Consider the following 12,846-nt stretch of genomic DNA (forward strand, 5'->3'; position numbering starts at 1 on the left):
ATTTCTGTAGCTTGCTGGTCACCACACACTGTATACGCTCAGGTTTGCTCTGGAGAAACCTTCTCAATGAGCCACCTGCAACATTATCGGCTTTTGTGGCTGGATTCCTTCAAATCCAATATATTCTGAAGGGTGTAATCAATAAGCAGATGGCTCAGACCTGGATACACGCCAAGAAACGAGGCGCCTAATTAACAGGTCGCCCAGGGTGGAAGGCAGTTGCAGAGGGGAGTGGACACCCTGCCTGGGATGGGAGACCCCTGCATAAGACGGCCCCTGCAGGGCCGGTGGTGTGACGTGTCGGCACGAGGTGGCTGTCGGAAGTGAGAACACAGCCAGGACCTTCGGGCTGTGCTCATTAGGGCTTTGCTGAATTCCCAATTATCTCTTGACCTGGCCCTGAGCAAGGCCCCTTTTCATTGCCCTGAAAAAGGAGTCAGTGGATCGAAAAGAACACCCGATTTGAAATTCTCCATGGGTTTGGCTCTGAAGTTCAGTTGGTAGAACACAGAAATGTGGTGTTTGCTGGGATGAGAGCTTGGGGGAGGCAAAAGCAGGCTTCTGGAGTGGGGCGGTTTGGAGCCCTGCACAGAGGTCAGGAAGAGGTTATGTGAGAAGAGCCTGATGAACCCCTGGGGGGTGTTTCAGTGAGTCTATGAGTCCCACCAAAGGTATCAAGAGAACCTGGACTCCTTCCTGCCCTCTTGACTCTTGGCTCAAACAGGAACAGAAGGAGGCCTTTCTCTGCTCTGTACCTGGGCGAGCCAGCTGCTGTGTCCCCAGCACCAGAGGAGAGAGCTGGGTTCGCTGTGACAGCTCTCCCTGGGGCCTATGGAATACACGCTCAACCTGTCGCCAGCCCGATGTTCCCTAGCTGACTGTTTTGTTGTTGTGCTTTCAGTGTTTCCCTGGGTAGGGCCCTACATGCTGTTTCCAACGTGAAATGCAGACTCTGAAAGAGAAGACAGTGCCTGGGGTCTGACATGTCCCAAGACAACTGTCCTAATGCTCCTGGGACCGATTAAGACAGAGGAGGTCAGGCCTGTACCTGTGGGGAATGACGTGTGTCTCAAGTCCTTTGACGTAGCCTTGTGAATCAGGATGAGCACGCTGACAACAAATAAACCCATTAATTCAGTGGGTGGTGATGCCAGCCCTCTAAACGTTCAAATGGGACGTGAATATTTACTGGGCGTACTACAGGAAGTTTTTTTTTTTTTTAATTTATTTATTTATTTTTGGCTGTGTTGGGTCTTCGTTTCTGTGTGAGGGCTTTCTCTAGTTGCGGCAAGTGGGGGCCACTCTTCATCGCGGTGCGCGGGCCTCTCACTATCGCGGCCTCTCTTGTTGCGGAGCACAGGCTCCAGACGCGCAGGCTCAGTAGTTGTGGCTCACGGGCCTAGCTGCTCCGCGGCATGTGGGATCTTCCCAGACCAGGGCTCGAACCCGTGTCCCCTGCATTGGCAGGCAGATTCTCAACCACTGTGCCACCAGGGAAGCCCTACAGGAAGATTTTTAATTTTGAATGAGTGACATACAGCATTGGGGAAAATAATAAACTATCAATATTAAATTTAAACCGGGTATACTGGTCAAATACAGAAAGCAAGGGGATGTGGAAGCATAATTTAAATGTGGCTTTGGAATTGTTTTGCTATTTTAATTTGGCCCCTAGCTTTTGGGATCAGATGACAGAGTATATTAAAAATGAAAAAATTTAATTTTGATAAAATGCATGTAACATATAGTTTACTATTTTAATCATTTTAAAGTGTACAGTTCAGTAGGGTTAAATACATTCACATTGTTGTGCAACCAATCTCCAGAACCCTTTCATCTTGCAAAACTGAAACTCTATACCCATTGAGTGACAAGTCCCCCCTCTCCCAACCCCTGGCAACCACCATTCTACTTTCTGTCTCTATGAATATGACTTCTAGGTGCGTCATATAAGTGGAATCATACAGTATTTGTCTTTTTGTGGCTGGCTTATTTCACTAAGCATAATGTCCTCCAGGTTCATCCATATTGTTACATGTATCAAAATTTCCTTACTTTTTTTTTTTTTTAAATATTTATTTATTTATTTGGTTGCACCGGGTCTTATTTATTTATTTATTTTTACATTTATTTTTGGCTGTGTTGGGTCCTCGTTTCTGCGCGAGGGCTTTCTCCAGTTGCGGCAAGCGGGGGCCACTCTTCATCGCGGTGCGCGGGCCTCTTCACTATCGCGGCCTCTCCTGTTGCGGAGCACAGGCTCCAGACGCGCAGGCTCAGTAGCTGTGGCTCACGGGACCAGCCGCTCCACGGCATGTGGGATCCTCCCAGACCAGGGCTCGAACCCATGTCCCCCGCACTAGCAGGCAGACTCTCAACCACTGCGCCACCAGGGCAGCCCTCCTTACTTTTTAAGACAATAATATTCCATCATATGCATGGACATTTTATCTATCCATCCATCAATGGACATTTGGGTTGCTTCCACCTTTGGCTATTGTGAACAATGCTGCTATAAACAGGGCTGTACAAAAATATCTCTTTGAGACCCTGCTTTTGATTCTTTTGGATATATACTCAGAAATGGTAATGCTGGAATCATATGGTAATTCTATTTTTAATTTTTGGAGGAACTACTATACTGATCTCCATAGTGGCTGCACCACTTCACGCTCCCACCAGCAGTGCACAAGGGTTCCAGTTTCTCCATATCCTCATCGACATTTGTTATTTTCAGTTTTTAAAAAAATGTTGATAGCAGCCATCTTAATGAGTGTGAGGCCTAGATGTCATTTTTGAAGGTAGTAGTGTGGCAATGATACTACATGGGAGTAAGTTGCTGAACTGAGCTGACTGGGGAAGAAATACTCTAGCCGTGAGTTTCCAGACTGCACACAGGGATTTCAGGTATCAGTGTTTTGGTGGCTGTCTCTTTCCACATACTGACTCAGAAAAGTAGACCTCTCTATTAATTCTGGAAACATGGATCTTGTGTTTTTAGGCTTCTGGGAAGCAAGAAAACTCAGAGTTGAGTGTACTGGTTAGGGTTCAGGCAGGCTTGGGGCTCACCTTTTTGTCCCCTGACAGGCTATTCTAATGTGCACCACTGCCAGGGAGACAGACCCTGTTATGGGCTGGATTGCGTCCCCCTAAAATTCATATGTTGAAGTCCTAACACCCAGTACCCCAGAATGTGACTGTATTTCGTATCTGCTCACCCTTAGATATTAGAAACGTTCAGTGGTCCCCATAGGTAGCAAATACAGTTTCAGTTCAGAAACTGGAATGGTTCAACTTGAACTTGATTTAATATCAGATCTTTTCCCTTCCACTGGCTCAGGCCTGCTTCAAGCTGGAAACCTGCTATGGTGGATAGAAAAGTGGCCCAGTTGACAACTGGTCAACTGGGGATTTTGGTTGGGAGGTTAGACAGCTAGTGCAATGGTTCGGGGTATGTTGCACATCAGCTCAGACTAAGCCCATCTAGCAGATTTTGTGAGCCACTCAGGTAAACGGAGTGAATGAATTCACCTCTCCTGCCTTTCTTAAAGCAAGAAGCTGAATTATGTCTCAGAGGTATAACACTCAACCAAGATTACACCAGGAGTAACTATAATAAATCCAGGACTTGAAAAATCTGTCGAACTCCAAAGCTCATGATCTTCGAGTTATACGAGTGTTTTTCAAACTAGTTTCCTTGGAACACTAGGATGGTTCAGGCCATCTTTGGGGGATGGAGTGGGTTTGTGAGTTGTTATAACAAAATACTACAAATTTTGTAGTATTTGGGTGGCTTAAAACAAATTTATTGTCTCACATTTCTAGTTCTGGAGGCCAGAACTCTGAAATCAAGGTGATGGCAGGGCCATGTTTCCCCCAACACCCCTGGGGGAGGATCCTTCCTTGTCTCTTGCAATGACTTGTCACCCTAGGCGTTCCTTGCTTGTGGTGGCATCACTCCAATCCCTGCCTCTGTCTTCACGTGGCTGTCTTCCCTCGGAGTCTGTGTCTTCATGTGGCTTTCTCCTCCCTCAGTGTCTCTCTCATCTTCTTATGACACCGGTCATATTGAATTAAGGGCCCGCCCTACTCTGGTATGACGTCACCATAACTAAACTCATCACATCTGCAAAGACCCTATTCCCAAATAAGGTCACATCCACAGGGACCAGGAGTTAGGATTCCAACACATCTTTTTTTTGGGGGGGGGGGGGGGGACACAATTCAGTCCATAACAGGCAGGAGACAGGCCATGTGGGTGGGGTTCTCATCTTCACCCGAATTTCAACTAGGGCTGCCTTGCTTTTGCCTGCTTAATATTTTGGGATCCTTCGAAGGACTTTGAGAAAGAGTGCCACTGGTAGCAGTACACTGAAAACCACCTGTCTATGGTATATGCCACTTTCTACAAAGAAACAGGCAAACACATCATTCAACTGGCCTAGAAACTGCTTTTCCTAAAGGTTTACAAGCCCAGCATCTCTTCTATGTGCTCGATCTGATTCAGCGCGGGCAGGGCACAAACGGCCAGTCCCCGTTGATGGCTGTGGCTCTTGAACCACCACTGAGAATAGAGTGAATAGCCTCAGTCTGGCCATTCTCTCCATGCCTGTTCCCTTTGAGTCCCCTTGAATTGCCTCATGTGCAATGCGTGTGTGGTCTGTTCCCCGGGGGTCTCTGCGTCAAGTATTCTATCCCTTACACTTTCTGATGCCTTCGGAACCCAAAGCATCCCTTAATTAAAGGCAGTGGGTGGCATGATGACAGGGTTAGTATCAGTGTCTGGCCTCCCTAAGGACCAGGGGACAGTGTGGCTGACGTTTTCCCATCTGCATAACCAGCCTGTTTATAAGTTGATGAAAAATCTAAAAGGGGGTGAGGCATGTATCTTCTGGGCTTGCCATCTGCTCTACTGGCTTCAGAAAAAGAGTGGCGTTAAGTCCCACAGGACTTGTTTGGTTGTTTCCCTTCATTGCAAATGTAGGGTGCTGTGGCTTTAAGTGCATTGCTATTCTGCCCCTTGCTTCACTGCAGAATGAACAACAATGATGTTCTGCTGAACATGGATTACAGACGTTTTAGAAAGGGCTCAGCCGTTTTGTGAGAATGAAGCTGTATTACTCAAGTGTAATGAGCCAAGAGGAAAAACATCTCGTTTTCATGCAGCACTAGTACAGACCCATGCCCTGGCTGCCAAATATCCTTTTGTGAGTTTGGAAGGTACAGAGTATTCACTCAGCCTTATGAGCACTAACGTGAAAGGAACCTTCTGGCTTAGGAACTGAGCTGAAATGAATAGCAGGGACAGAGCTTTTGCCAACTAATTATCGACGGAATATTCAAATACAGAGTTTGCAAAATGCCAGCTCCTTAGTGGCCCCTCCACCAAGCCATCTCCTACCCCCCAAACCCACACATATGAAAAGGGTTTAGAAATGATCATCATCTCAAAGTAAATTCTTTTACAAATCCAATATTTATTTTATTTTCTTATGTACAAAAAGTAAACTCTAAATGAACATAAAACGAAATAAAATCCTTTCGGCTGCACTGACTTTAATTGCCCATTATCTTATTGTCACAATTAATCATATAAACACTATATGGACTGTCACCACAGTGTCACATTTGTTATACAGAAGGAATGTGATATTCGGCTAGTTCAGAATGTTAAATAGATCATAAAGCAACTGGGGGAGTAGGGTGGTGGTCAAAGGATTCTGAGATCATCACTGTATTAAAAGAAGTAATCTAGGAACTTCCCTGGTGGCGCAGTGGTTAAGAATCCGCCTGCCAATGCAGGGGACACAGGTTCGAGCCCTGGCCCAGGAAGGTCCCACATGCTGAAGAGCAACTAAGCCTGCGCGCCACAACTACTGAGCCTGTGAGCCACAACTACTGACCCCGCGTGCCACAACTACTGAAGCCTGCACGCCTAGAGCCTGTGCTCCACAACAAGAGAAGCCACCGCTGGGCTTCCCCGGTGGCGCAGTGGTTGAGAATCTGCCTGCCAATGCAGGGGACACGGGTTCGCGCCCTGGTCTGGGAAGATCCCACATGCCGCGGAGCAACTGGGCCCGTGAGCCACAACTACTGAGCCTGCGCGTCTGGAGCCTGTGCTCCGCAACAAGAGAGGCCCGCGCACCGCGATGAAGAGTGGCCCCCGCTTGCCGCAACTAGAGAAAGCCCTCACACAGAAACGAAGACCCAACATAGCAATCAATCAATCAATCAATCAATCAATCTTTAAAAAAAAAAAGAGAAGCCACCGCAATGAGAAGCCAGAGCACCACAACAAAGAGTAGCCCACGCTCGCCGCAACTAGAGAAAGCCCGTGCACAGCAACAAAGACCCAAGGTAGCCAAAAATAAATAAATGAATAAATAAATAAATGAATAAATAAAAAAGAAGTAATCTAAACAGCAAATCTCCCATCAAGAATTGTGTAGTTAAAGGCCCAAATGCACTTCTACTTGGTTGACCCAGCACAAAAGAACCAATGTTCTTTGGTTGTTCATGTCAGAGGACATGGACGGCTGATGTGTGAAACATATACAATTGAGCTGTGAGATAACTAAATTATGAGTTGGGAGTGAGATTTTGGAGAGCACCATTATTTCTATAGGAGAGTCTGGTAGCAAGGGCATCATTTTGAATTGAACATTGCAATAGCGTGTTGGGGCCAACTCAATGTCTTCGCTGATTTATGGCAAAACAGACCTACCTTGGGTAAGAGATGAAGCCAAGGGTAACAGCACACATGCAAAGATATTTAAAATAAGCTGAATCATGTAGTTTTACTTTTTTTTGCTAAACTCTATTATTAAAGGCTTTTTAAGAAACTCAACATCTTTAAGTAACTGTGTACCCCAAGTGATCCACGTACAGGTTTGTTTTAAACCAGTCAGCTCTTTGGGCCCATTTCTTTGCTTGGTAGCTGCACACGCAGTTCTCTTGGGAGCAGGCTAAGGGGACAGACATTGACTTGTTCTGATCTCTAATAGCTTGTGCATGTTTTTTAAAATAACATGAGAAAAAGAGTATACTTTTTAAAATTCAGAATCTAGTTTGTAAAACTACTATCATTTTAGCATGAGCTCAGTGTTGACATTTTCAGATCAATCATAAATAATAAATTCTCCCAAGAGAGGTATTTCTAGAGGAAGTGGGAAAAACGTGAACTAAAGATATAGCTCCTGCACCATAAATATCAGCCACTTTGGGCTAAGCACTCTTTCAGGGGATGAAAATAATGCATAAGAGCATACATGAATATATCTTAGTTTACACAGATGGAATATATGAAATTTTGAACGATCTACATCTGATATAGTTGGTATAGTTTCTAATATTATGAAACTGCCATTTTGCAGATTCTCTTGAACGCGTGATAATAACCCATCACACACACAGCTTTGACAGACCCAGTTTTATGCCTTCCTATGGCAGGACAGAAATCAGTTTAAAAAATCTTGTACAAGTTGGACTTAAATTATACATCAATTATGGATTGCTCACTGGACAATGAAAGAACATATCAGAAGTCAGTTTTCACCAGTGGACTTTTATCTTCACTGGTTTCCATCTAAATGTCCAGAAGGTCATCTCCGCTTTCGTCGCTCTCCACTGTCAGCTGCCGAGTCCACCACTTCTTAACCTCGGAACCACAGGAAGCTGTGTCTGTCATGGGGTTCATTTTGCACACGACAGATTTCATTGTGGTCCGCCCTCCAAACCGTAAGTTGACCGAAGACACCGAGTGGCTTATTGGTTTTGGTGCTGTGGAATCAACAAGAGTCCCGTGAGCAACCTGGTGTGGCTTCCCCCCCTTGCTAGCCATTCCTGGAACCCCCTGATGGTCCTGTCAGTCATACTTTCCAGGAGCAAGTCCTACCCATAGATGTCACGTCTGAAACCTTTCAAATACTTGATTCTTTATATTCATAATGGACTTTAAAATTATGTTCATGGACAACTAGTAACACCATTTGAAAAAAATACGCTGCTTGCAATGTGAGATAACTACAAAAACTAAAAAATCACTAAAAGTTCCAATTTGGGCAAATAAAGTGTCATAGAAATGTGTCGGTGCTCATTAGTATATACATATAAATATAAAGAAACAACAAAGGAAAAGAAGGGATAGTGTAATAGAGAGTGAGGGGAGAGGAAGAGGTTTGGAGAAGGTAAGGGAGGAAAGATGTGGGTAAATAACTTTTTTTTTTGTAAAAACAAACAGAAGTGTAGCATCAGAGAAAAAGGCGTGATTCCTGGACAGATTTAAAATACGCTAAGGGCAGCATTCATCTTTCCAATCCATGTGCCTGAATAAAGCAGCTTGTATGAAGACTTTGTTGACACACTCATGGCTTTGGGATTCTATCAGTCATGGTTTGGGGTCCCACTTCTGTGACCTGTAGATGTAACCAACATCAAGTTCATGCCTCTGAACCCAAGTTTCCTCAAGTGCAAAATGAAGAGATTACAAGTTTCCTCACTGGACTATTGTGAGAATTAAAATAGATTAAATGAGATGACCTAAGAAAATGCAGAGCAGAACCTCCATGTGGTACAGCACTCCACTTGAGGGTGCACACATGAAGGAGACAAGATCATTATCTTGAAGAGATACGTGTACCCCTACGTTCATGGCAGTATTATTCACAATAGCCAAGATACGGAAACAACCTGTGTCCATTGACGGATGAATGGATAAGGAAACCATGGTGTGTATACAATGGAATATTACTCAGCCTTAAAAAGGAAGGAAATCCTGCCATTTGCAACAACATGGATGGACCTAGACGGCATTATGCTAAGTGAAATCAGTCAGAGGAAGACAAATCCTGTATGCTGTCAGTTACATGTGGAATCTAAAAAAGTCAAATTCATAGAAGTAGAGAGTAGAATGATGGTTACTATGGGTGGGCAGGTGGGGGAAATGGGGAGGTGTTGGTCAAGGGGTACGGAGTTTCAGTTGTGTAGGATGAATGAGTTCTGGCAATCTAATGTACAGCATGATGAATATAGTTAATAATACTGTATTGTATACTTGAAATTTGCTGAAAGACTAGATTTTAAGTGTACTCACCACACACACACACACAAATGGTAGCTTTGTGAGGTGATGCATATGTTAATTAGCTCAACTGTAATAATCATTTCACAATGTGAACATTTATCAAAACATCACATTGTACACCTTAAATGCATACAACTTTTACACAAAAATAAAAGGGAAAAGAGAAAAAAAAGAAAATGCATAGCATGACACTGGGGGGTACATCGTTGGTACCCCATCTTCAAATGCTCTTTTTCCTGCCCAGTGCCTCTTCAAACTCAGGGCGTCCCCAATACCATGTCCCTTTAATTATCACCGTTTCTGGCACTGGGGCCACCTGTGGGCCTTTGAAGCCACTTTTGACAGCATCCTTTCTTTCATCCTCTTAAGTGAGTACCAAGGACTGTGCATCTCCCCTAGGTCGTCTCTCCTATCCGTCCCTCCGTGGTCGGGACCACCGCCTTCGTCCGTGTCCTCATCGCCTCTCGCCCACACTATTACACCATCCTCTGGCTCGTAACCCTGCCTCGGGGCTCTGCCACAGACAGCCCACTCTCTACACTGCTGCCATGTGAGTCTTCCTCAGCAGGATTCCAAATGTCACGTCTTGCTCAGAAATCTCTCCTGGTTCCTGACTGCTTACAGGATGAAATTGAAACCACTCAGCCTGTAATATGGGGTTGTTCATGGCCTGGCCCCAGCACTCACGCAATCTTGTTTCCCCTCACTCCCGGCTTGCCTTTACCAGGTGGAAGGAAGTTCCTCCTCTCTGATCCCTGCATAATAGCCTCTGGGGTAGGAAAAAAGAGATTCCCCTCCCTGGTGTTAAGCGGCACTGAACAAGGGTAAGGCACACTGTCTTCTGCTTTGTGGGACAGACGTGCTACAGAAGACTTTGCAACAGTCCCTGTCTCCTCACTTGAATCGGGCTGAGGAAGGGACACAATTCTAGAGCCTAGGAAGCCCCCGCTTTCCTGTGGGCTCACTTCTCTACAGAGAAAACCCTGGGCCGGGCAGATCATTGCTCTCCTGCTGCCTCTGCGTGCCCTGAATGGGATTATCCTGGCTTTCCAGACCTCCATGTCCCTCTAGAAGAAACCGCTCTCACTGAAACAATAAAATGTGGAAAATGATAGGGTCGTGAGGATTAAAGGAGGGAACACATGTAAGGCCCTTACAACAGTGATTGGCATACAGTAGTACTATAACATATTAGATTATATTGCACTAAAGTTTTGTTGTTCCTTCTTTGAGAAACATGTGTCATTTTCTGAGTGACATGTATCCACCTACTCCCTCTTAGATTAAATGAATGTTGCCTACGTTTGAGAATGCCTGGGACGTGCACCAGAAGTCCCTGATGGTAATCGCCACCACTTTCTAGATCGTGGTTATAATGTCTTTGTTAATAGGTGCTGCCTTCTCTATTAGCTGAACACAAGGGCTAATACTGTTCTGTTTAGAGAAGGTATTTTGAGGGAAATGTTTTTGATGAGGGAAATACATCTTTCGTTGTTTACTGTCTATAAATATAACTTTAGAGGCAGACCTGCATTTTGAAGTTCAAGACCCCAGACACACAAAGAGCACGGAGGCCCTGAAAATGCCCCACTTGCTCGAGAAGGGACTTGCCATACATACCCGAGGGCAGGCGCCACTGGCCGAACTTCCTCTGGGGCTTCCCGGCCTCGGCCGCGTCCTGCCGGCTGGCTCCCCGGTCCGACAGCGTGGGGCTCAGGAGCCGCTGCCGGCTGCTCGTCTGCAGGGGTGCGGGCGGGAGAAGCAGGCGGTTATTCCTCGTGCTGTGCGCTCTTCCTCCTCTGTGCACTGGCCTGGACCCTCATTTCATTTTAAGGAAGGAAGGAAGCCCCGCAGGAAAGTAAGTGGCGAAGACAACACGGACCCATAGTGTCAACAACGGGGACAGGAAGAGTGAAAATGGGTAAAAAGAGTCAGGGAAAGTGAAAGAGTCACCACTGCACAGGGTGAGGAAAACGGGCCCGACCCTGCAGGTAGTGCTTTTTCTAGGGCATCCCTCCCAGACTCCTCCACTCCCACGGCCACACACCTGCCACCCCTGGGGGCACCGCCATGTACCAGGGTCGGGGGACAGTGGGACTGCCAGGTTTGGGGACAGTACACGCTTGCCAACCCAGAGCTTCCAGAAGAGTTCTCAGCGGACAAAGCTCTAGGATGGGCCCCGGAAGAGAACAAAACTTAAACCGATTAAGACTGAAGGCAAAGAGAAATGCTCAGATCTCCGTGCATTTCACCCCGTCTCCGGTTCTCCATCCGCATCCCTTTCCTTATCAGCACCGTCGTCCTCACCTCTCTTCAGTGGCCCCTCTTGGCCTTTTTGACCTAAAACCAGAGAGCTCTGCTGCCATCGCCTCCCCTGTCTCGCTGGCTGTGAGGCAGGAGATAGACGGGCCGCAGGCTGAACAGCTGGAGTGCATCCCCCGTGGACAGAGTCCAGGATGAAGAGGAGGAGGAGCTGAGCCCTGCCCAGGTAAGAGACCACGCATTCCTCCTTCTCGAGGTCAAGGAGACCTTCCCGCCTACACACGCGCAGAAAGGCTCCTCGGAGGTCAAAAAGGGAGGGGGCGCCACCCCATGGTAGGTGATGTCAACCTACCCATAGGCCTCTTCGCTAGAATCCATCTTGGCTAAGACATGCGTGCACACATAGGGGAGGACCCTGAGATATAACAAATACAGACTCAGAACCAGGCAAAGCAAGATGATTGGCCAAAGGAAGCTGGAAGAAATGCCCCGTATAAGTGATCCAAACTACCACGGGGGCGCGACTCTCCCTCTGAGCCCGCCCGTGTGTCTAGCCACACAACATTCTTTTTCCTCCTAAGAAACACTTTACTTGTTTCACTACTTTTTTTCTCTTTGTGGCAATTCATTTCTACACAACTGACGGGCCAGGGCCTTGTCACTGGTGGTCTAGAGGCTAGGATTCAGCACTCACACTGCCGCAGCCTGACTTCAGTCTCCGGCCGGCAAACCGAAATCCTGCTTCAAGCCGCTGCAGGCCAAGGCCACCCGAGATCAGCTGTCTTGCTCTTACCCCAGCACCACACGCGACCACTGCCAGCCATCCTCGGGGCAGACAGGCGGCAGGGCCATTGTAGAAGCCCCACGTCCCTGCTGTGTTGACCGTCCCTGCACAAGTAGTCGGTGGCACGTGATTCCTACTGGCTGGGGAGCCAACGACATGAATCCACCCCAAACTGGGCTGTGGAACAAGAGGGCCCCTTGGAGTGTCCTGCTGGGCCACGGAGCCCCAGGCTTCAGTGTCTGTCACCTGCCCTGACTGTGTCACCACACACCCAGGTCCTAGACCAGCTCCAGCCGATTCATAACTAAGCCTCACAAAGGCCGGGCCTCCCGCCAGCTGCTTCTCACACACAAGCTCTCCAGGACGCTGGTGACTCTGTGCTTTCTTTTTTATGGACGTGCCGGGCCCTAGTACACAGAAGGTCCTCAAGCTAAGACTCCCCAGGTTCCATATGCTCTTCTGACGCCCAGCTAAAGAAGGACAAATCCTCAGTGAGCCTGACTATTTAAGGAGGCTGAAGGCCAACTGCAAGCAAATTTTACTGCAAGTTTCTGTGACTTGGTGAGGGGGAGAAAACACTTAGGACAGAACTTCAGGCAAGCCATGGTTCTCCTAAGTCATGTGATGTTAACTCTTTAGACAAAAATCAACAGGATTATTAAGTTCAGAGCATTCCCACTGTTTCTTGTATCTATACAAATCAGAATCTTTTGAAATAACC

At 46.8% G+C, this 12,846-nt stretch overlaps 1 protein-coding gene across 1 annotated transcript in view; it reads right to left on the reverse strand.

Moving 5' to 3' along the window:
• Nucleotides 1-7,580: 7,580 nt before the first annotated feature.
• NALCN (sodium leak channel, non-selective) overlaps nucleotides 7,581-12,846 on the reverse strand; it is a 264,944-nt gene continuing 259,678 nt past the window's right edge. The window contains 2 exon segments of the mRNA XM_059902583.1: nucleotides 7,581-7,776; nucleotides 10,700-10,817. Of these exon segments, the coding sequence (XP_059758566.1) occupies nucleotides 7,583-7,776; nucleotides 10,700-10,817 (312 nt within the window). The 3' untranslated portion in view covers nucleotides 7,581-7,582.

The sequence above is a fragment of the Balaenoptera ricei genome, chromosome 18 (assembly GCF_028023285.1).
Source record: "Balaenoptera ricei isolate mBalRic1 chromosome 18, mBalRic1.hap2, whole genome shotgun sequence".
Taxonomy (NCBI): Eukaryota; Metazoa; Chordata; class Mammalia; order Artiodactyla; family Balaenopteridae; genus Balaenoptera; species Balaenoptera ricei.